At 44.5% G+C, this 23,606-nt stretch overlaps 2 protein-coding genes and 1 long non-coding RNA gene across 7 annotated transcripts in view; 2 read left to right on the top strand and 1 right to left on the bottom strand.

The window, feature by feature from the left end:
* Nucleotides 1-105: 105 nt before the first annotated feature.
* Nucleotides 106-7,187, top strand: NSMCE1 (NSE1 homolog, SMC5-SMC6 complex component). 2 transcript variants are annotated; one of them, XM_051631660.1, is made up of 8 exons: nt 106-175; nt 904-1,047; nt 2,906-3,027; nt 3,825-3,902; nt 4,281-4,427; nt 5,368-5,484; nt 6,387-6,507; nt 6,972-7,187. In XM_051631660.1, the coding sequence occupies exons 2-8, from the start codon at nt 930-932 to the stop codon at nt 7,052-7,054; spliced, it is 786 nt and encodes a 261-aa protein (XP_051487620.1). In that variant the 5' UTR covers nt 106-175; nt 904-929; the 3' UTR covers nt 7,055-7,187. The 2 variants fall into 2 exon arrangements, with proteins under 2 accessions (XP_051487620.1, XP_051487617.1); XM_051631657.1 differs by lacking the exon at nt 106-175 and adding an exon at nt 269-559.
* Nucleotides 7,188-8,413: 1,226 nt separating this feature from the next.
* Nucleotides 8,414-14,554, bottom strand: KDM8 (lysine demethylase 8). Its single transcript, XM_051631656.1, has 7 exons — nt 14,029-14,554; nt 13,735-13,901; nt 12,543-12,675; nt 11,607-11,648; nt 10,752-10,901; nt 8,753-8,845; nt 8,414-8,632 (listed from the first exon to the last, which is right to left on the bottom strand). The coding sequence occupies exons 1-7, from the start codon at nt 14,509-14,511 to the stop codon at nt 8,468-8,470; spliced, it is 1,233 nt and encodes a 410-aa protein (XP_051487616.1). The 5' UTR covers nt 14,512-14,554; the 3' UTR covers nt 8,414-8,467.
* LOC127390301 (uncharacterized) overlaps nt 14,329-23,606 on the top strand; it is a 74,946-nt gene continuing 65,668 nt past the window's right edge. Inside the window, exon 1 of one of the 4 annotated variants that reach the window (XR_007890840.1) lies at nt 14,329-14,407. This is a non-coding gene — a long non-coding RNA (uncharacterized LOC127390301). Of the gene's footprint in view, nt 14,408-14,654; nt 14,790-23,606 lie in introns of those variants that run through there. The other 3 variants (XR_007890841.1, XR_007890842.1, XR_007890839.1) reach the window with 3 other exon arrangements.

Here is a 23,606-nt window from a genome sequence, read left to right on the forward strand (position 1 = left end):
GGCCCAGCCCACCCAGGCCCGGCCCAGCCCACCCAGGCCCAGCCCACCGAGGCCCAGCCCGGCCCACCCAGGCCCAGCCCGGCCCAGCCCGGCCCACCCCGCTGCCGGCCCGGCCCGCCGCAGGCGGCTGCATCGATCCCCGCGCTGCCGAGCGCGGGGCGGCAGCGTCCGGCGGGTGAGGCGGGCTGGGGCCGGGAGGGCCGGGGGTCCTGGCTCGGGGGCGGGCCGCGGGCCGCAGGGCCGGGGATGGGGCAGGGAGCGGTGGCTCCGGCCGCCGAGGCCCGGGCCGAGCGGGCGGTGCAGCGGCGGCGGCCGGGGCAGGCCGGGCCCTGACGCGGCTTCCCGCGCGGCTGCCTCGGGCCCAGCGCGCACCCCCGGGCCCCGTTCGGCCCGTGCCGGGCCCGGGCCTGGGGCCTCTGCCTTGGGGGAGTCCGGAAGCTCCTTTTTTCTTGCGAACAATTAACGATTATTTGGCTACAACGGTCGAGGAATTTCTTGAGATGCTTTTATTTAGTTCTGATGCTCTCCAGAACATTTAGAGGAGGATTTTCTGGCCAAAGTAAGTTACACTCTAATTGGACAACTTCTGAGGGTATGTAGTAATCAGAAGCATCTAACACAAGCCTGTGCCCGGTGTTGTGTTGCTTGGTACACATGCCACGCTGCTGTGAGAGCCCCATGCCTCTGTTCTTTCATGCTGTAGCTAAAATTAGTTGGACTTTTGCATCTTTCTCCTAGAACCTTGGAGTTAGCCCCCCTCTGTATTCTGAGAACAACGGGGGGGATCTGCTTCTTTGCCCTGATTCAGGGCTAGAGAGTTCAGTTGAAATCTTGCAGGTGCACGGGCTGTGTGTTTGTAACGTCTGTGAACATGGACATTAATTCCAGCTACGCCTCTTGCAGCGTTTGGAGCCTGGTGGAATGTTGTGATGGCAGCTCAAATGACCGATGCCCATCGACGGTTCTTGCAGGTCCTGATGTCTCATGGGGTAATGGAAGGATCAGAGGCTAGGAAGCTGCACAGGCGCTGCTGTGAAATCCATAAAGGTGTGTTTCTCTTTCGGAGAAAAAGCGGGGAGATGGAAGAACCTTTCTTTTCCCCTGGTGCAGCTTACAAATAATTAGATTTCTGAAAGCATTCACCATCTAAAAAAAGTTAAAAAACTTTAATGATTTGAGTTTTCTCTTACTTTCCTAAAAGGTAAAATGAGACAGCAATGAGGAAACTTGAGTTTTTATCAGGTCAGACCCATACAGAGTACTTTTTATTTTAGCAAAAAAGTTTTTTATAGGTTATATACTTAAATTTTTTTGACATTGATAATACTGAAATTTCCAGAATGCTCTATTTGGCAAGGTTTCCTGTGGAACAGAAGATGAAGTGTATGCTGTCATCCATCTTGAGTAAATCTATCACATCATGGTCAACTGGTTAGTTTTAATATATGCTATACCAAGCTGAATTTTGTAGCACATGTAACAAAAAATGGGTTGTATACTGTCAAATCTGTTTAAAATTCATGTTCAAACTGAAATAGGACAGAAATGTGTAATCAACTTGATAAGGATTTTTTCCAGATATCTGCTTACAGATCAGAGATCTCTATTTCGTCTTCACTAATTTTGAAAATGTGGTAGGCACGAACTGAATCAAGCTGTGATGAGTAGCATGTTCAGTGCTAATTTATTAGTAGGTATTAGATGGGCCAGTTGTCTGGCTCCCAGAAAATAGCAAACAAATAAAATTCCACTATTTTAATCTTTTCCTAATTTATAAACAGAATGGAAAAGGGCAAGGCATTTGTAAGAACAAAAAGTGTCATTTGAAAGGAGACACCCAAATGCTGTTTGAATTACCATGCTCACTGTTTCCTGACAGCAGGTGCCAGGCAGGTGGCATGACAATTTGATAAAATTGCACTTCCTTTAATATTATACTTACTTTATTATTGGTTTTGCTCTTTGTTGGCATTGTTCACTTAAGGAGTCTTATAGATTGGAATACTGGCCTCTCTGGGCAGGATCATCTGGTGTTTTTGCAGCGTATGACGCTCTGCAGGATACTTGGGTTTTGAGGGTGGGGCCTCTGTCTGCTGCGGTTACACAAGTAACAACTGAGAATGGTATCAAGTTAATAATAACTGGTAATATTTTTGAGACCTCAATCATTTTTCTAAACCTATGAGCTGTTACTTTAAACTGTTGTCTGCTGAAGTCAACAGGAGTTTAGCCATCAACGTGATTCTCTTTTGGATGGACTGTCTTGAAGGCATGTTCTGTTGCTGTGCAAGCAAAACCCATAGCACATGTTTCTAGAGAAGGACTCCAAAGTCCATCTTAACTATAGTTGTCTGTGATAGAACTTCTAGAAGTTCTATCTATTCTATCTATTAATTTGTTTGTGGAACATGACACAAGGTATTGCTTGTATTTCTAAAATGCTGGAATTTTAAGTTTTCTGGTATGTAACTTGATCATTTGCATGCCCTTAATCTGTGAAACAGAACACAAAGAAACAAGGAGTCCTTTGATGTAAATGAAGGAAAGGCAGTATAGTTTTGTATTGTGCACAGTAGTTTCTCCTGATCATGTTTTAGTTTCAGTTCAGCTTAGTTAAAGTCACAGTAATTAATGGGTCAATGCTGTGGGTTCTGTGCAGCAAGGCAGAAGGTTTGGACTCTCCAAACTCTGACTTTCAAGGAGCTGGGCTTCTCTGAAGGCTCAGTCAGCAGCACAAAATGATATGTCTGCTGACTGTAGCAGACCTGTTTGAATTGTGCCCCACTAGCTTGTGGCTCTTACCTGGGAAAAAAGTGTTTCAGCAGATAAAACATAAACAGATCTGCCTGATAAGTACTTGTTAGGGGGTTCGTTTGTGTATGTACTTTTTAAAATTTATTTTCAGTCTACTATGCGCATGATAAACTGGATGATTTCATCAGTGCCATTAACAGCCACCTGCAGCCCTTGTTCATGCAGGTCCGGAAGGGGATGTCTGAAGATGACGGCAGAGCTCACTACGCGCTGGTAGGTCCGAGCTGTGCTGCTCCCGCGGGCTGCTCGTGGCACGGGGAGGGGGGATGAACTGCCAGCAAACAGCCTGGGGCCGACAGCATTGGCTGATTTATTGAGCATAAACCATGCTGAAGTGAGATTTCTTTTTCACAGGAGACTCTTTCTCAAGAGGAATTTTTAAGCTAGAAAAGACGGAGAGCCCAACAGGAGTTTTGTTTTTCTCTTACTCAAAAATCAACCTAGCATAGAAGGAATTGCTAAGGAATGGCCTGTAAAGATTCTGTAGATGCTCTGCAATGTGCATGCCAAAGAGGGAAGGTTATATAGTAATTTCAAAAAGCAGGAGGTAATCTAACATTAGCTGCTGCTTTTGACCTTTCTGCATTACTTTGCCAGTTAAGTTGAACTAATAATAAATAGCAGTAGCAATGAGTATGAAATACCTGTAACTTTTTCACAAACTATGTATTATAACATAGTTACTGCTACTGTCCAGCACCATGTCCTGGTGTAATATATTCTATTGTATAGAACTAATGTTCTGTATTAACACTACAGGGGGGAGGTGGGATTGTTTAAGAGTTTGAACTAGGCAGACGCTGCCGTGGAGAATGTGGCTGGAAGATCAGGGCTTGTAAAGAAAGAACTTGACTACCATCATGTGCTGTCTTTAAGGAACAGCCTCTTTCCTGTCACTTAAATACATTAAATTTATGTTAAATGTAAGATGCATTATTGACCCCAGAGGATCTTTTACAGTTTACAGTGTTGAAATACAAAGAAATTTTAAAGTATTGTTTTTCTTGTAGGTGAATTTGGCAGAAACTGAAATAACTAAAATGGCATCTGACTATACAGAAAATGAATTAGAATTGTTCAGAAAAACAGTAAGTATGCCAGTTATTAGTTGGTAAATAATATTATTTCTGAAGGTACCATCTTAAAATGAATGGCAATGAAATGAATGGAGATGTGGTTCTTGACGTAGTTGCCAGGAGTTGTGTATGTTGGGGGTCCCTGGGTGCAGCTTCAAGGGGGCAGCACTAAACAGCTCTACTTGGGAAGTGTTTTCTTGACAAAGATTGAAACTGTCAAGTAACAGTGATTGTTTTAGCTCTTGGCCTTTGTTTTACAGTTCTGGTTCAAGCCATATACCATAGTATATCTCATATGTTTGGATGCTGTAAAAGTTGCACATTACTGTAAGATGTGTCTGTTTAATAGCATGGGCTTTTTTTAATAGCTGAAAATCTTTCTTTCTGTAGATGGACCTAATCATTTTATCAGAAAACGGCTTTGCCTCTTCTACAGATATTTTAAACTTGGCTGACCAACTTAAGACAAAGAAAATGAAGAAAAAGGAAGCAGAACAAGTGCTGAAAGATTTTGTGGAGGATAAGTGGCTCTCTGAGGTAACTGCTGTAGCTTTTCAATTATTTGTATTTTAATAGATCCAGCTATAAGTTTATTACAGATGTGATGGCAGAAACTGGAGCTGCTCTTTAATGGATGATGGCAAAAATGGTTTAATGGGACCTGTGCTAACTGCTGCTCCAGTCATTTTTTGCAGAAAAGGTAGCATGTTTAGAAGGAAAAAGTCCTTGGGTAGGTCTGTACAGGACAACATGGTTTCAGTTTCTTGTACCTGGGCTAGGTGTGTCCTTGTGTGCAACCCTGCGTTGTGACGCGCACACACCCTTAGCCTTGGAACAGGAGCTGGCGAATGCTCTTCAGGGTGACCAGTGCTCTTAGTAGCACTTAGAATATATCCTGAAAAGCAAAACTTGGTGAAAACTCCTGCACCAGAAAGGCATGGGCATATTTTAAAATCTTGACTTCATGAGGGAGAAATTTGGATTAGTTTACCATGTGGACACTGTAGGTGCTTGGCAAGACAAGCAAGACCTCAATCCCTTTTCCCCTGGATTCACTGCATCATAGATCTGCAACCTGCTGCTACACACTGACTTAATGTCAGGGTGGTTTAACAGGTTTTTCAGAGGTACCTCCAGCACTAAATGCCCAGATTTTGCTGAAAGCCAGTAGCATTTCCACTAATGTGCAAATGGAGGGTTCTAAAACTGCATGTCTTTGTTAAGGAGAGCATCTTTGCTCATCTGTACCTTCTACGGACTAGATCTCTGTTAAAGGTGTGAGATATTTATTCTGATTCTCTAAACTAATTTTGCTACTTCAAAAGTATTTTGCCTTTGCATTATTCAGTGTCAGCATATTAGTTTCACTGTGGCAGAAGAAAGTGGATGTCAAATGCTTGCGAGCAGGTGGTTAGAAAAATCAGAAAAGGTAAAAGGAATTAAAATAAATTGCTCGTTTCACCACTTGTTTCCTTAGAGAAATGGAGAATATACTCTGCATACTCGCTGCATAATTGAGATGGAACGATACATTCTCAGCAACTACCAAGATGTGGCAAGGAAGTGTAACATCTGTCACAGCCTTGCCATCCAGGTAACATTTGTTATATCACCTCAGGTGGCATCTGCTGATGCACTTACATGGTCACAGCTGAAGTCTGTGATACTTCCCTTTGAGTTCTTAGGCAGGCACTGAAAAATTCTGGTTTTGTCATCTGTTAATGGTGTCCATTTAGATTAAGAACATCTCCCTCCTTTTTTCAGTGTAGGTATATAATCTTCTGTCTTTTGGAAAAAAACGTGTCTTGGACCAGTATCTCCACATGTAAACTTGGAGAAAGTGAACTCACCCACTGAGCATTATTGTGCTGTCTTGCTTTCCAAAGCTGCAGGCAGGAGATGAACCTTATCCTTAAATATGCATAACATTATTAACCATCTTAGCTTTGGACCTTACAAATAGCAGTCTTCATGTGACACACGTTTATCTTTGGTCCTGGGATTTTGATTCAGGAATTACTTGTGTCTTGGACTTCAGAATGAACCTGTATGCTTATACAGAACATGCTAAAGCACTGTATTTTAATAGCTGCCAAGTTACCAGTTTAGTCTTGTGTAAGTAACTTGTGTAAATAACTCCTGTTCCAAAACTACTGCATTGTCTTCCTTCTCGACCCTGCATCTTCTCATCTTCCCAACTAACATCCTTCCGTGTTAACTTTTTCCATCCCAGTTGTTCTCCGTTATTGCACCCACATAGGTGTGTTGTCTTTCAAGCTAAATTTTGTCTGTATAGGGAAATGGTATTTCCTATTCCCTAGTTTCCAGTTACCTCCTTTTATCATTTACCAGCTTTGACTTTTGAGCATTCACCAAGTGTTCTGGGTCACCATCCTTTGCAATAAAGCATTGCCTATCTGCTGCCCTTTGTAACAACTTCATGTTAAACTGAAGGACAGGGTACTAAGACTTTCTTATTCACAATCGGGATTTCAGAGCCAAGTATGCGACTCCTGTGGGACTGCAATGCACCTACCTTGCGTCAGGAAGTACTTCAGAGCTCCCACGGAACCGCGCTGTCCCCAGTGCAATGACTTCTGGTCTTGTGACATTCCAGGTACCCAGGAACCTATTTCAGATTGAGTGCAATACTACTAGAGAATAGGCTGTGATATTCAGTGGCACTGCCTATGTTATTTGTAACTGTAGTTCAGTCAGTTATTTCTGACTTCAGTTCTGTTTTGGACAGTAAACCATACCTGGGCAACAATAAGCCCTCAAAGAGCAAAGGTTATGCCTCATGGTCACTGGTAGATCCTCTGCATATTGTTTCTAACAACATTAAAGGAGTTGGGGAGGGAACACGGAATAGAGGACAGACACAACACTACACTAAAACTTCTGGAATACCAGGCTTTTAAGGAGAACACAATCTCTTCAGAAGCTTCTATTTAGCCAGGGAAACTGGACATCCTGAACAAGAACATGGGAATATAAAAAGCATTTTAAAAATCTGGAGGCTATACAATATAGTCTTTTTGTGTGTGTCATTTATTAACTTTCCTTTTATTTTCTTTACAGGTGTGAGTCGGATAGACTCCCAGTCACCATCAAGAACAGGGAGAGCAGAGAGGAGCCCCAGTCTCAGCATGAGACGATGCTAGTCAAACTTGGTTTCAGTGAAATCTCTTCCCCTCTCTCGCAGAATAACCAGACTGTTCATTACTAACAGTGCATTGTTCAGTGTACTTATTTTTTCCTGCAGTTTTAAGACTGACAATAAAACTGTAATTTACATTCCTGTTCTTCTTCAGTTATGCCTGCACAGCTTTCTTGGAGGCTGTTTTGTGTATGCAGTTTTCCATATTCTTGGGTGGGGACTCTCAGTGTGTTTGGGAAAGAAAGATGCAAATGTTTTTAGTCAGACCTGCCAGCTGATCCATGCAGGTGAACTATTCACAGAGCCTTTTTCAGCAACAGTGTTTGTACAGTTTCAGTTGCACAATTGAAAATGAAACCCGTTACTAGCACCACAGGGCTTCAGGTAGGTGAAAAATGCAGCACTTGTGGTCTCCTCACTAAGAAGGCTGGCTATAGTTTGAACACTTTCTGTTGGCACTGTTGCTTGGGTTTTGCTCCTTCTTTAGACACAGAAGAGTTCATCTGACAAAAGGCCAGGTCATGACCAGCTATACTCAATAATAGAATACTCCTACCATCAAAATTATTGGGAAGGAGTAGGATAAGATTTCTGGGGCTGTGCCAGCTTACATCTGCAAAGCATTGAAAAAAAATTATCTTAAGACTCTTACTTTTTAGTATTAGCACTTCCTGCTCCAGTTTTATGTAAGGATGCTTTTTCCTTTGAGAGTGACTTGAAAAGAAAGACAAGGACTAGATATTGCCAGGTACCAGAATGGAATGGCACCATATCTGTGCCTTGGTAGAAACTTACGACAGTCTGCAGAAGGCAAGTGTCAGCAGTTCAGCTGATGGTTAATCACAGTATGATTAAACTTCAGTTTCTTTAACTACAATTAAACTATGGATTAACTACAATTAATTCTCTTCCTAGGCCTTAACACTAGCATCTTTTTCCATCCAGGAGACTAGCCTTGCTTCATGTCAGGTTTTTTCAAAAAGATTGAACCTTTGGGTAGCACCATCCCTCATTGTTGATGTAACTCTAGTTTTTACAGTTATTAAATCCAAGCAGAAGGAACCAATACCCTGAGGTTCCAAAGAGAATCTGCAGCAGGCTCCTGGCAATGTACACAGGCGTACAAGGTGTTGACCCAACATGGTCTTTATGAGAGGTTCCCATAAGAAACACCCACAAAAATAAAGCAGCTGTAGCATCTTCTTTCTGTTTGTCCATCCAGATCCTGTCACCATGTTGACACAAGAGTTTGCGGGGTTTTGGTGTGGTTTGTTGTTTTTTTTTTTAAAATCCACCTCTAACCTCTGGATGGGGAAGAACATTCTCATGCTTAAAAATAATTATCTTTTGAGAAGACGACAGATGCTACTTGTCCTGATTTTTAATTGCTATTACAGACTTTATGTGAGGTTCAGAGCTATGACCACCAGAAACTGACAGAAAAGCTGATATCGAGCGATCGTACATAGTGCCAATATTTAACTGGAATAAACAGAACCTGTCCAGGCATCAGAACACAGGACTGAAACGCAGCCTTCCTGAAATTGGGGAACTTAATTAAGTCAGGATCTTCCACATCAACCTATAAAAAACCAAAACAATCATTAGTAGCATGTCCTTACTCAAATATGACTTGATAAAGTAACATTAAAATATATAAGTATTTAAAAAATTGATATTAAAATTTCAGGCAACTATTTACCTGACTAGTGTTGTGAAGAATGTGGCTTTCATGTGGGTACAGGTTTTCGGAATCTTGTGGTGAATACAGACGGATATACTTTCTTCCAAACACCTGCATGTGGCACAATAAATGTATCTGTCATTAACCTACACAGTACTGGATCAGGTAAAATATACAAGCAATACCATTATCTTTGTTGGTGATAAATAGACACTGCTACAAAAAGAAGTTAAAAAAAAAATAAGACTATTGGAATTCAAGTGCCTGTTCCCCTGGAGCAGGTAAGAATTTGAAATACCAGAAAATTTCTTCAACCAAATTACTCTCAATTCAAAGTTCAAGGCACCCAATTTATACAGTGGCATTTGGGCTCTACATGGCTATAAGCAGTTAGAAGAGCTGAGAATAAAGAGATTGCATCTTCTGTGCAGGTCACATCAGCAGTCAGAGGTACCAGCAGTGTGACTGCTAAGCTTCCACAAACTCTGTTAGCTCTTATTCCTGTGCCATTAATAAATTAGGTCTTTCACTGGCGTGCTTAATTGAAAGGCTAGAGTTCATAAGGTAGGTGGACTGACCTGAACACTGCACTGATCTGCAAGTTGTCAGTGCAGATAATGAAGTGGCAGAAGAAACAAGAGGCTGATGCTGCAGTGATACCAGTGGGATGCCCATGGGAGGCACAGGGTGAAGATTCATGGTGCTTGTGCCAGGATTCAAGTTTTCTTCACGGCCCAGGCATGACCGTATTTGCCCATGAAAGAGTCACCCATACTCTGACCAACCCCAGTACTTGCTGGGTCAGGGCCCTGTGCAATGTGAGGTTGAGAGCACAGCTCATGGCCACCAGCCTGCACCCCTAGGAACTGGTTTGCTACCTCAGGGAAATGCTATGATCTCTGCAGCAGCTGCCACCCTGCCACTGGGGATCCTTCCACTTGGTTACTTTTACTTGTGCCTTCCTGCACTCCACAGCCACAGTTTAAATGGCATAAAGAGGCAGGGCAGTTTTAATTGAAAATGAAAACTGTCGATCACTTGCTATTCAAAGTACAGTCTTTTACAGCACTGGCAAATACTCTCTTCAGGCAGAAGAATTCAAGTTCTGAAGTTTGATAGCAAAGTATTGCTCCCAGTTCAAGAACTCTTATAATGGACTTTCACCCCAAAAAATTGTCAGCAAGTTTTACACAGTGTGCATAGTAGGATTCTTCTCTTCCTGAATGCAGCTCTGTGTGTGCATCAGGGGGGTTACCAGGGAAGAGGAACACAGTACAACTGCACAGCAGTCACAAACATCTGGTGTAGGAAGGCCTGAATTAAACCTCAGTTCCAAGTGAGAACATAGGTTAGCAAGACAAAACTGTTTGGGACAGACATACTAAGGCTCAACCCATAGTAGAAAGTATTCAATGCCATGATCCTGCTGGAAAATATTTGAAAGTGTAAGTTAGATTTTTTTTAAGAGTCTAATGGGACGAAGGAAGAAATGGTGATCACTTTCCAGTAAGAAAAAACCCGAGTGTTTGAAGATGTAAAATTGCCATTTGCACCAGGAATATGTTTTGGGCATGGACAGTGCTCCCCACAAAGGGCCCCAGAACTGTGTTACTCTGCACTAAAAGTATGCACCTAAGTCTACCCCAAAGTCCTGCAGTTGCAGAAAAGAAAGTTTCTTGGTACACTATGATGGGATCCAGGCTGTTCCCAGCTCTGTTACAAATTCCTTGTGTGACCTAGGAAAAGCTGCTTCTTTTGATTTCAATTTATCATCTGTAAAACGAGGATAAGTAATGGTCTATCTCGATGGGGAGCACTTGTGGCCTACAAGAGTGCATTGAGTATTAGGTTGCAGTAGTGATAAATGCAGTAGAATAGCAAAATAGTATCTGCTTATTTTCTATCCTCCAATTGTTCATCAAGCTGCCTGCTGCCCTTGTCTCTAACATTTGTGCACCACAAACATTTTTTCTAGCTATAGCACTAATGGCATGTGTAGAGTAAGTAGAATACAGACCTGGGCTAGAAAATTTTGCTGGGGATCCTGATGGAGAGGCGAGATTGTGCCCTTGGGACCAAACCAGGCGTTAATGGTGATCTCATCTTCTTCCCCTTCTCCCAGGCAGCAGTAGTCAGGGATACTGATATCCTCTTTCAATTCTGGGATCTACTCCCATAAAGAAATAAACATTAAAAAGGGTAAGTGCTGACTTGTCAAACATATATAATTCACAGAACAGAGGAACAAAGCTTGACACAAAGAAAATAAATGACCTGCTTGTCCAGCAAAGGCAGAACTACTGAGAGTCTGCAGGAAATGTCCTTGCACTTTCTGTCCTAGCAAGCAGATTTTGTTGGAAGGAGAACTGGGAGAAAGAAAGGGGTTTCTTACTCTTCCCTTTGCTTCAGCAGAAACCAGAGAAACCCACAAGAATAAGCGTGTTTGCTGTTCTTGGAAAGGGGCAGGTGATGTTTTACATGCTTAGCTATATGCTGTGAGATTCGTTCTTACATTTCCCACCAACCTAATCTCTGGTTAATTGGAAAGACATTTCAGAGTATGGTGAACATATCACCACTGAAGACTGTTTCCTGTCCAAATCTCCTCCCTGACTTACATGTCCTTTGGGGAAATGCTACATAGGTACCGAAACAGTCCTAAGGCTGAAAGTCTTCACCCCCAAAAGGCTTTTGTTTCCATGCCTTTGGAGCCACATGGAACAAACCCCTCCTTCTGTTCCTTCAAGTGGTGGGAACTGAAATATAAGAAATACTGTGAATTCTTCATGTGCCCTTCCATCCCGTAGAGCTGACTTGTGCTACAAGGGGAACATGTGACTGCAGAAAGATGAAAACATTTGCTTAGTTTTACCTGATCGAAAAGCTGGTGCTGAGCAAGATATCCCACACTGTTCTGAAATTACAGCAGAGAAAGACAAAAAAGCATAGTGACATACAGGGTAGGACTTCCCAGTCAGTTAATTTACTTATTAGTAACATCCATTTCCAATGCCCTACTTCAGAGTACTAGATTTGTTTCAACAGTTGTCTCCTCCCCACTATACAGGGGGTCTTCTGAAATAGTAACTTAGAACTACGCTGAAATTTTAAGTGTAGATATATCCTCACAATCAACAAATTAATTAGCTCTAGAGTCTGGAAGAAGCCTAGTGATAATCTTTCAGAGTCTGGACCGTTCTGCTGTCCATCCTGTGACAACACTCTGCACCTTTATAGCTAGACCCTGCTGGAACACACACCAGTTCACCTTCACTCCCTGCAAGCATCTCAACATTCTATTCCAGGCTGTACCACAGGACAATTTGCAAAGGCACATGGTCCTTCCTACCAGAAGACTACAAAACAGAAATGAGGGCTTCAGATCCTCAGCTGAGAAAGGACATGCAACTGTGAATCAACTTTTTAATATTTTTACTGGTGACACATGAATTTGGATCTTGATTCTAGCTCTCATTAAGCAGTTTAATAAATGAGAGGAACAAAACTGCTGGCTGAGGATTCCTTGTCCTTAGACTCCACCATTCAAGCTTTTGCTGCAGAAGGTATCTATTAATCAAATTCCAGCTGCTGTACATTTAATTATATATGAAAAAAATAATCAAACCTAGCTACCTTTGCAATAACTATTTGTAGCTTCAGATCTTGAAAATATGTCAAATCTTTAAAACAGAGTTGTGCTTATAGCACACCCCCTCCCTTGGCATCGCCTCTAAGCATGTTTGTTCTAAGCAGAAAATCTGTGCCAGTAACACCTGCAGGATTTGGGGATGAAACACAAGTGACCGACCTGATTCACAATATACTGGTTGATGAAGTCACTGACAGTCATGAGCTTCTGAGACCATTCCTCATCTGTGTACCGGGAACCCAGTTCCACGGGGACTGTGCGGCACCCTGCGACTTGACAAAAATAGTCCACACTGAAATAAAGAAAGCTCTATTACCCTTTCATACTGCTCTTCTCATCGAGCATAAGGAAATAAAGAAAACCCAATCTTTTAGAGTAATACAACTCCATGAGCATGAGTTTCTTCTCTCTAAAACCAACAGACCAGAGAAAAAAAGTAACAGAAAAGGACACAAGCAGCAAGGAAACAAGCAGTCAAGTTCGTGTATGCACAAAGCCACAAATGTCTGTTTTGTTTTAAAACCTTGCCTCACCTAACTACTGGTATGGCAAATCTTCTCACTGCCTACTGCTACATTTGCTAAATAAAATATTATATCTTTTTATCAATAATGCTACATCAACTCTCTGTCCCTGCCAAATTCTGTATACAGGTGCCAATAATACCCATCCTCCCTAAAGCCAGAGGAATTACTTTGAAAGATGGTATACACCTCTCCAGTGACAATATTGATTAAATGAAGTTTATCTTTTTAAAGCACTGACATTAAGCAGTGGCACACCTTCCTGCAAAAAAACCCCACAACCCCTATGAAATAACAAGTGTGTTCAATGTCAGTTTTACCTTTGGCTGTGGAATGAAAGCAGTTGCTCTAAGCACAAGTGTTTTTTCCCCTTTTCTAAGGAAGCATGAGCTTTATCTCACAGATCCTCAGTTATCAGTACTGGAAATCTCGGCAGTGCAGCGTTATTGCTCACTCCTGAATCCGTTGCACACGTCATCAGCAAGGCCCAAGATGTAAAAATCACTGATCCGTGTGTGACACAGACCTGGGACACAGGCAGCTCCGGGAGCAGCCGGCAGCGCCTGCTCCCCGCCAGCTCCCAGCTCAGCAGCTGCCCGGGGCGGCGGGCACAGCCCCGCGCGGCCTCCCGGGCCAGCACCGGCACCGGCACCGGCACCGGCACCGGCACCGGCGGGCCCGGCGCGCGGCCCGCGCCTCCCCAGGGACTTCTCCCCGTGGCACCCGCCGCCTGCGGAGGCCTCTGACTGCTCTGCTGAGCACGGAGACACCTGGCACGGAAAACGAGCCTTGTCCCTGCCAGGATAGGGGAAAAACTTCTGTCTCACCTCCACTTCTTCATACATGGCCAGTGGTCAATAATGCCCTCTAAGACCACAGGCTTCTGCGGAATCAGGTAGTTGTCTCTGAAATGCTCCAGCGAAGGGCAGCGCAGGTGCGGGAGCGCGTCCTCCGGCGGCACCGCGGGCGCTGGCGGGGGCTCTGCCCGGGCCCTCTGCAACACAGACCGGCTCCTTCCACCGCTGCTCGCCGGGCCTCGGCCCCGCCGGAGCGGCCGGAGCACCGGGGCGCGGAAGGGGAGCGCGGCGGCGGGGCCGGGGAGGGGCTCCTCGGGGCGGTACCTCGGCGCGGCCCGCGGCGGCGCGGGGCATCCTGCCCTGCAGGACGCGGACCAGGCGGGCCAGGACGTTGTCCAGGACGGAGGCGCCCATGAGCAGCCCCAGGTCGCAGAGGCGGACAGCGGCGGCCAGCGGGTGCCCGGCGGCCACCTGGGCCAGCGCCCCGAAGAGGCAGCCGTAGGTGTAGACCTGGCGCCAGGCCTTGCTGACCTCCCGCCACGGCCCCGCGTTCAGCTTCTCCCAGGAGTAGTCGCGCAAGACGTCCCCGATGCGGCCCAGCGCCGCCGCCTCGCGGGGCCGCCCCTCCGCGCCGTACAGCAGCCGGCGGGCCCGCCGCAGCAGCGGCTGGACGCAGTCGTCCACCTCGCCGCTCAGCGCCAAGGTCAGACCCTCCTCGGTGCCGGGCAGCAGCGCCCGCACCTCCGCCCACAGCGCGTCGCCCGCCGCGGGGCCTGCGGCCCGGCCCTCCGAGCCGGGAACCGCCATGAGGGCTCGGCCGGCGCGGCCTGCGGGCCGGGCCGGGGGCCGGGCAGGGGGCAGGGCCGGGCCGGGGGGCGGGGGGCAGGCCCGGCGGGGCCCGCCCGGCTCAGACCGAGCCTGCGCGCTGTGCGGGGCCGGGCCCGCCCGCGGCTCCGCCCCGGCGGTTGCGGGAGGCGCGTTGGCTGCAAGTGGCGGAGCGCGGCGCGGGCCGGCGCTGGCGGCCTGTCCGTGTGTCCGTGTGTCCGTGTGTCCGTCAGGCGCCGCGCTCCCGAGCCGCTGTGTCGGTACGTCTGGTGGCAGGAGGGTCGCTGGGCCGGGGCGCAGGGCGCCGCTGGGCATGGAGCGGTCTCGCTTAAACTTTCCTTGCACTCGTGCCCTGGCGCTGCTACAAGTCTTCGTGCAGCCACGTAACCAGCCAGCCCAGATGAGTCTTATCCCCTGGTTCACCACGTAACCGTGTCAAGAGATGGGCGGTCGAGGGTTTGAGTGGGTGAGGAGAGGGGAGCGATTAATTCTGGTGGCACTGCTGGTTTGTTGCTGTGTTAAAGGCTCTGTGAAGCTGTCGCCCAGGTCTCCGTGAGCTGTGTAGTGTCACCAAAACTCGGTCTGGGGAGCGTAATTTGGGCCCTTGACTGGCGAGCCTACTGGAGTGCAGTAATTGTATGATTGGTGCAGCTGTTTGCATTGAAGGTCAATGTACAAATACCATCTAGATTTCTTTCTATTGTTTCTGTAGCTTACATGTTAACCATGCTGTGATAGTATGAGAAAGATAGCTGTTTCACTTCAAAAATTCCTCTGTTGCAGAAGTGGGACAGCTATTAACAAGCAGATTATTATTCCTGGAAGAGTGGGAGGTAGTCTAATCAGTGTTGATTTAAGCATTGGAAAGAAATCCTATCTGGGGCCTTTTGTGCTGATCTGAGTAACACGAGAGGCACCTGGAAACACCAGGGATGGGAGCTGCTTGAGGCAATGTCCTTTTGGTGATTTAAGCTGCATATTTGAAATATGTGCTTAAGACATGTGTCCTATATGCAGAAGTTAAATTAATCACCTTTCATACTGAGAGAACAGCCAGTCTTCTTCGTCTCACGTTCAGTCACTAGTGCTTTTGAAATAAAAGGGCTGATTTGAGTCCTTCTATTGCTGCTGCTGCTTGTGTCTCCCCTCCACCCCACTCCCCAACTGTCTTATTTGAATTATTTTCTCTTCTGTCACACTTCAGACTTGCTACTTTAGCATATCGTGTTGGCCCATCTATTTTCTGTCTTCTAACTGCCTTTCTTTTGGCACCTTAAATTTGTCCTGTGACTGTGTGAAGTTAGCACCTTCATCTAGAATTTTCCCCTCCTTGATTGCTAAATGTTAATATATGCTGCTAAAAGATAAAGTATTTAACTGGCAAGGAAAACTTCTGGTTAGACCTTGTGTTCAAGATTTGTAATTTATGAAGTTAGCAAGTGTTGCTAGTATTTTGCTTATGGACTGTCCAATTTTTATTGCCATTTATATTAACTTTTATTCCTCTTCAAGTTGGTAAATTCTTGCTCAGTCATAGTTTTTTTAGTTCAAATATTAGGAATATTTATGTTTTGAAGATTGGGATTTTCTTTCTGTTATTTAAAATAAACATCAAGTTTGGAACATGTAACCTCTAGCACAGTGATGGGGCATTAAGGCCATGATAAGCCTTATCAGTTTTACTGTTGCGAAGAACCAGTAGTTTCTGGGCATTCAGAGAGTTTCAGTGTTTCTCTTTGAGAGTACATCAGAAGACAGATATTTCTAGTTAGTCATATTTTGGTACAACGGCTTGGATGCTGATACAGCATCACTAATCTTAAAAGAGCCGAGATGTTTATCTGCTAAGCTAATAAAGATAGGTTTTCAGGTGTGTGTTAAGTCTTGTAGTTAAATTCACTAAAATCTCATCATGCTGCATTTCAGCAATTTGGTGAAATTGTCTTTACTGGGAAAAGAACCCAACCAAAAAAACCCAACAGATAACACAAATGCTGAAGTTTGCTACAAGACTAATTAACCTTGCAGTGCATGGGCACTATTTTTGAAGTGTCTGCAAACTAATGTGGGTATTTTTTTGTTGTGAGCTGTCTGACCAAGGTAGGGAGTGACTTCAGTGCTAGATGTTTCCATTCTGAGTCAACAAGAGATAATTTAACTCCTGCTGCCAATTAACAAAGATGATTGTCACCTGTGTGACCTGCAGAAACTGATGTGAAATCTCTGGATTATGCCAGCATAATTGAAACTTGTGCTGCTTTTATCAGAAGTAAATTTTTTAAGGATCTTGGCAGCCAATCTGCCTAACCTTTCAGAAATATGTACATTTTAAAACATGGAGGAAAAGTTGGCACCAAGATTTTTTTCCCTGCTGCTTTCTGTGGTATAGTCTGTAAAGCACTTTTTCTTTTCTGTGTTTTGTGAATTTTTTTAATATGCTCAAGACAGCTCACTTTCTGTTATCATTGACATTCAGAAAGAAATTACCTAGTTAAAAAAAACAACAACAAAATTAAATAGGGAAAAAAATAAGAGGGATAATAGGGTCTGTTAAACTGTATGCATTTCTCTTTTCTGTTAATAGTCATCGTTTTCTGCCACTGGTGGAAAAGTCATTAATTACACCAAATATATAATAAAATGCTCTGTATCTTGCCTTTTTCTTCATTGGAAAGAACAGGTGTTTGGCTTGTTCAGAACTTATTTATTTGTAGTAATACTCAGTTTTATAAGTCCTTCCTAATTTACTAATTTGAATTAATGAACGAAGTCCTGCAATTGTTTTTGGATTTTATTAAAATGACATCAAGACACATGCTCAGTGATTCACCACTTGAATCCTAAGTAGGACATTTTACTAGGTGGATCACATTTTAAAATGACAGCATCTGCTTGCTTGTACACATTTATTTATGATTCTTCCCCAGGCGAGTATAGCAGGAGTTGGGTGAGTAATAACCAGCTGTTGGAATTAGCGAACAGGGGAAGCGGTTATTTGATCTGTGAAGGAGTGTGGGAGCCAAGGCCAAAAGTGATGACAACTGATCAAATGCCCCAAGAATATAAACCCCAGCAGGGCCCTATGACTTCCTTGACGTGTGTGCTGCAGGGCGTTCCATCGGTGCCCTCCTGTCTGCAGCAGCAGGAGGCTCGTGGCCTGTGCAGGCCTCTCCTAGCCAAGCCCTGCCTTGTTAGGGTCCCTCCGGCCTGGGCAGGGGGCTGGGGAAGCCTGCTGCCCAGCCTTCTGTGCCTGGGTGATGGTTCTGCTTCCAGGAGAGGCTGGCTAGTTCCTTCCATGAGTATTTTACACATCTAATGGCTGCCCGGTGCCCTGCCCCCTTGATCCAAGAAGTTAAAAAAAGAAAAAAGTGAAAATGGAAGGTAATCTGCCCTCTGGTCCTGGGATGGAAGCATAAATAAATTGGTGATTGCCATGAGATTGTTTGTTATCATGGCTGACCCTGGTCTTCCATTACAGGGGACAAATGGTTGTCTCTCCCTCTGCAGGAACAAAAGTACTAAGCTCTAAGACTTTACAGACTGTAATGTCTTTCCTGGCTGCCTTTTCTGCTCCTGTGGACAGGAGATGAATGATTCCAATTAATAATGTGTACAGAATTAATTGTTACACAAGAGTTATTTTCCTCAGATAAGCAAGGTCTCCCTGCTGGAGAGCAGCACAGCCATGCATTTCAGGTGTATCTTGGAGCTGAGTGGAAGTGTACAGTGAAAGTGCAGTGACAGATATGCCTGTGTCAACCTGTTCCTGCATTGTGTTTTTATCCCTGCCATCTGCTCTGCTGAGAGTGGCAGCTGCCAGGTCTCACAAATAGTGCTGTCATGCACTTCCATGGAGAGCAACATATTGTCATGATTTCTCTGATATTACTAGATGGAATAACTTCAAGCGAGATAAGGTGACATTCTGCATGGCACTTTGGAGTGCAATTCACTGCAGTGTGTGTAGGACACACAGTGTTCTTTCTGAAGCAGAGTATAACAGTTCTACTTTCAGAAATCACTGGAAAACACTTATTTTCCCCAAAGCATGATGTAAAATCGTTCTGGAACATGTGTCAGTGCTGAGATGGAACTGAAACACAGTTGGTGTTGCTTACATATGTAGCCATAGGTACCTTTGCTGGATGGAAATTATGTAAATTAGACTATTTCTAAATTTTAGTTACAACTTTTTTTGCTTAACATCAGGTTGAATCTCTTTCATATATGCAAACATGTTCAGACAGCTCCTTCAATGTTGAAAGAAACAAAAAATCTTTAAATCTTAAAAAAATCTTCACAGCAGTCAGTACTCTTTCTGTTGTCTCAGCTGGACCCTGGGTAGGAGTTTTAGTTTTAGACTAGGCAAGATTCCACATGATGAGGGAGCTGATCAACAACACAAAGGTTGGAGGCAAAGTCTGAGACAGCTTGGTTGTTTGTCGGCCCGTTTGGAATGGTGTGGTAGGTGGAAACCTTTTCTGACAGCGGGGAGGGAGAAATCCAAGGGCACGGGTCCTTTACATTTCTCTGCCTCATCCAAATGGGCGTGTCGCTTCTGCACTTCATCGCTAGCTGAGCAGAGGCCATAGGCATTGTGAGTAGTGCTTTCCCAACAGCAAACAGAGTATCAGGCCAGAGAAAGTCTCTTGGCATTTAAACAAGGTCAGACACTCAAAAAAATGTCTTGCCTGTTGTTCCGGTAATGCATTTCAAGAACTGGTAAAGTCTCCTGGTGTTGTGCTCATTGTGAACCAGATCACCTTGTTATCCTAAGGACAGGGAAGTGTCACTTCCATTAACCACGCTTTATATATATATGTGCCTTAAGAGGAAGAATATATAGAAACTTTTTTTTCTTCCTTCTAAGATTTGCAAATCTCATTTGAAACTTCTGTTTGATTTATCCCCCAGGCTAGGGCTATAAATGCTGCATTAATTTGTTTTTGTGCTCTGTTTTAAGCGTATTTAGAAGTGTACACATTTATGTGTTCATACATCACATTCTTATTAATGAGCACAATGTAATTATTGGTTGTATTGACTTTTATTTCTGTGTATGCTTTTAAAAGATTTTAAAGTCTTTGCTGGAGTTTGCATGTGCTTCAGAAATTAAATTTAGTCTGTGATTTTATTACCCTTTTTATTTAATTTATCTTAACTGTTGCTTTCAAGCTGTGAACCAGCTGTTGACTTTGAAAAAACATTGTTCAATTTGAAAGGCACATTTTAAAGCTTAATGTAATGGCTGTAAGTAATCACTACAGCAATTACATTCTCTGGTGTTGTGTGTGTGTCACTGTAATAATATTGGAGGTTGTGAGAAAGTGTAGGAGAGGAACAAATCAAGAGGAACTTCTCCGTTTTGCCTGTGATGCCCAGCATTTCTCTGTATATAGCTTGGTGTCACTGCCTGAGTCATGGCAGCAGAACTGCAGCTGCACTCTGTGGCTCTGTGTGTGCCCAGCAGGAATCGGGCTGCTTCTGAGTGTTGTCCTCTGTCCTTCTCGGACTGGGCAGTTTTTTCTTTATCCATATGGGCAGATTGCAGATGATTGCTTGCTGCAGTGGCAGAAGCACTTGCTGCTCTGCTGCCTCCACCTGACCAGTTCCAAGATGTACTTGATATTGAGAGGAATTTTGGATTTTAATTTTCTTGAGCAGGTGTGTACCCCCCTTGTATGGTGCTGGTGAGAGCACAGTTCCTCAGAGCATTCAGAGAGGCTGGCAGGGGCTGGAGTGCCTGGCATCCTGCAAAGGCAGGTCACGCTGTGGTTGTGCTCTGGAAATGTGAAGCTGCTTGCCATGGTGAGGAGAATTAACAGAAAAGTTAGGGTGTGTTTCCATCCACATTTCTCCATATATTTATGTGCAACTCTCTAGTTCAAGCAGGCTGGAGCTCTAGGGGGTGAGAACCTTCTGTGTCACTGCAGTGAGGATGAGAAAAGCAGCAGGCACTCTGGATCCCTCCATGTTCTAACAAACTGTGAAAATGCTGTGCAGCTTCCTCTGCTCTGGGAATCCTCTCCGTAATGGTTTTAAAAGGAATGTGATATGCATCATCATGGAAGTTTCACCAGAGTCGCCTAGCTGTGTTTTACACACAGCTCACGTTTGGAACCTGTGGACTGCAGTAGTGCTCTGAAGGGGCAGTGCATAAGGTAGCACAGCTCTGCAGGACACAGCCCCTGCTCTGCTTTTGCTACTTTTGGTGCACAGCAGGTTCACACCACCCACCAAGCCATCAGCGCCATTAACAGCTTTGTAAAACAATAATGCAGCTTCCTGCAATTGGGGAAGACCCAACAAGAAGCTTAGGTTCAGCAATATACTAAGCTACTGCTAACACTACTCCCCAAATTTACTTTGCAGCAAGATCCTTCAGAATAAAGATATAATGACAACAATGTCTGAGCCAATGCAATATAGTGACAATTGTAGAAAGGGCAGGTGTGCAGGGAGCTAGAGGCATTGAGAGCTTGGGAAAAATGGGGCGCCAGGGTTACTACTTGGGAAATGTTGCTGGTGTTTGGTTGGTGGTTTTAAAGGAAAGATAGGTGATGTATTTGCAAGTGGCTCTTGTGATGGTACTTGTACTGGATGGTAGTCATGGTGACATGATTGGGATGATCCTCTGCAAAGAGGCAGCCCTGCTTTGGCATGGGGGTACTCAGCTAGAATGGCCTGTACTTTACCTTAAAAGAAAAAAAAAAGAGAGATTAACATGAGAGTGAAAGCATGCCCTCCTGTATCTGTGTGTGCAGGATGCACCTCCATGACATCTAGAGCAAAACCAACTTTGATGTAGTTTCCTGTTTCTCCACCTGTGTGTATTGCACAGGAAAGCAAGAGCACTGATACAGCTCAATGTGTGCTTCAGAGATCAGATGTGTCCCTTCCAGACAAATGTGGTGGAAGCTGGGCTGCTGATGGTGGATTTGGCACAATGAGATAGAGATAGAATCCTCTTTGTGACACTGCAATATGAAATGTGAATTACATTATATACATATATGTATGGATAAATTAGACATTCAAAGAAGGTAACTGCTGGGATGGAGGCAGACATGGAACAGTGTGTTCTGGAAAGCTGAAGGCTTAGCCAGCATCCCAAGGTATTTTTTTAATGTAGAAGAATGAAATACCTTTGGGTGCAGCAAATGAGACACATAAAGTGTAATGCCCTGTGAAATCACAAAGAGCCACTTCCAACAGATGGAAAAAAAAACAACTTTAATACAAAATCAAAACCTGATAGGCTCTGCCTCTGATAATCCAAGTACTAGGTTACAGTTTAACAGTATCCATTACTGTCTGTAAAATATATTTCAGTTGTTAAATGCACTTGCTGGTTTGTCACTATATAGAATTTAAAGTGATGAATCCTGTATTCTTCTGTCTTCTTCACTCTGAGAAATTAGACAAAGTCTGTGACAAATGGCTCCCAAGTTACATGTGCTTTTTCAGTCTGCTGCACCTGTGCTGCTATTCTGAGTGTGGAGCTGACCCCCTTGTTTTGGAGCTGGTTTTGTGAGTCCCCGTGGCAGGGCACATTAAGAGCAGGAGACGGATGAAGAGCCCGTTGCCGTGGGCAGAGCTGTGGATGGGCATCCCAGAGCCAGGGAGCTGAGCCCCTGCAGGAGGAGCAGTCATGCAGCTGGGAGGTGTGCTCGCCTTCCCCTTGCTGCTCCACCCCCACCTTTCTGGCACACGCCTCGTAGTGGGTATGCAGCTGTCTTGTGCAGCTCACTGCAGCTTTCAGGCAGGATTTCATGGGAACATTTGGCTGAATATTCCCAGGGTTTGTCAACGCTGGCACTTGTGAAAACCCCTTGTGCACGGTCACTGTCACCTAACCAGGGAAAACCTGGAGACAGTGCGGGGTGCGGGAGGAATTGGTGTCAAGTTCTTTCAGGAGTGCTTGAAGTCATGTGACTAAATGTGACACAATTTCAATCACCAGAGGGTAAGACCAAGGGAAACTAAGAGCAGTGGGAATACTTGGCAGCTACTTTGTGTCTGGGGCATGGATGTATCTTCTTAATGCTTGTTCAGAAGCCCTTACAGTCAAGGAGAATGTAGCTTGTTGGTGCTGTTTGTTGGTCACTTTCTTGTGAAACAGTGAGAAGGGAAGTGTCATTGTCACTCAGGACCTTTGACAGCAGAGAAAATGAAGAGGCTTGCCCAGGGCTTCACAGTATGTCTGGGGCAGAGTCAGGAGTTAATGAGTCTGTTGCTGGGAGTTACCAGCCCCATGCTCTGGGGCAGGCAGACAAGCCTTTCTGCTGAATGGTGGTCCAGGAGCCATCCTGTCGGTGCAGGCCTGGCAGATGGCCTCTAGAGGTGATGTGCCAGCCTGGCTAGCAGCCACATAAACCACCACAACATGCACGGGGAGACCTGCTCTGAAGTGAGGTGATGTCTGGCTGGGAAGTGCTTGCTCAGGGGCATACTCCAGTCCCTGCACTGTGATTATCCTAAGCACCAGCATGTTTTTCCCAATCTATGTTTCCTTTTCCTCCCTCGTCTTTTATGATTATTTTATTTGCTTTTATTTACTGTTATATTCTCTGTTGTAATCACTAATGTGTAATGTTGCTGCCTGCCTGAATCCCCCAGCTCCTGGCTGCCTTCAGGACCAGTGCTGTAAACAAGTCATGGTGTCTCTCAACAGCAAGGTTCTTGCTGAAATAGCTCCCTAAATAAATAAAAGGCAAATTGGATATTGGAAAAGAACTTTAAATAACATCTGAATTCCTGGGGAACTACATCTTAAATCTCTGTTAGGCACAAATGGGTTCAACATAAGTAATAATCCTCTGGAATGAAAAATAAAGAAACCCTGCTCAGTTGCCTCTGTGGGCTGGAACAAGAATAGACTTTGGTGATAAATAAAAGCAAAATGCAAAGATGTCCCTGGGTGGCAGATAGGAGCGAAAGATTCAAACATCATTGGACTATAAACACAATCCCTGAAATGTGCCAAAGCTTGCCTCCAGATAGCTGCTTTGGATAGGATAGGTCTAGCTTTTCCTTTTGTGTAATGGGAAGAAGTTAAACCCTTTGAGGCAGCGTTA

This window comes from Apus apus, chromosome 14, assembly GCF_020740795.1.
Source record: "Apus apus isolate bApuApu2 chromosome 14, bApuApu2.pri.cur, whole genome shotgun sequence".
Lineage (NCBI taxonomy): Eukaryota > Metazoa > Chordata > Aves > Apodiformes > Apodidae > Apus > Apus apus.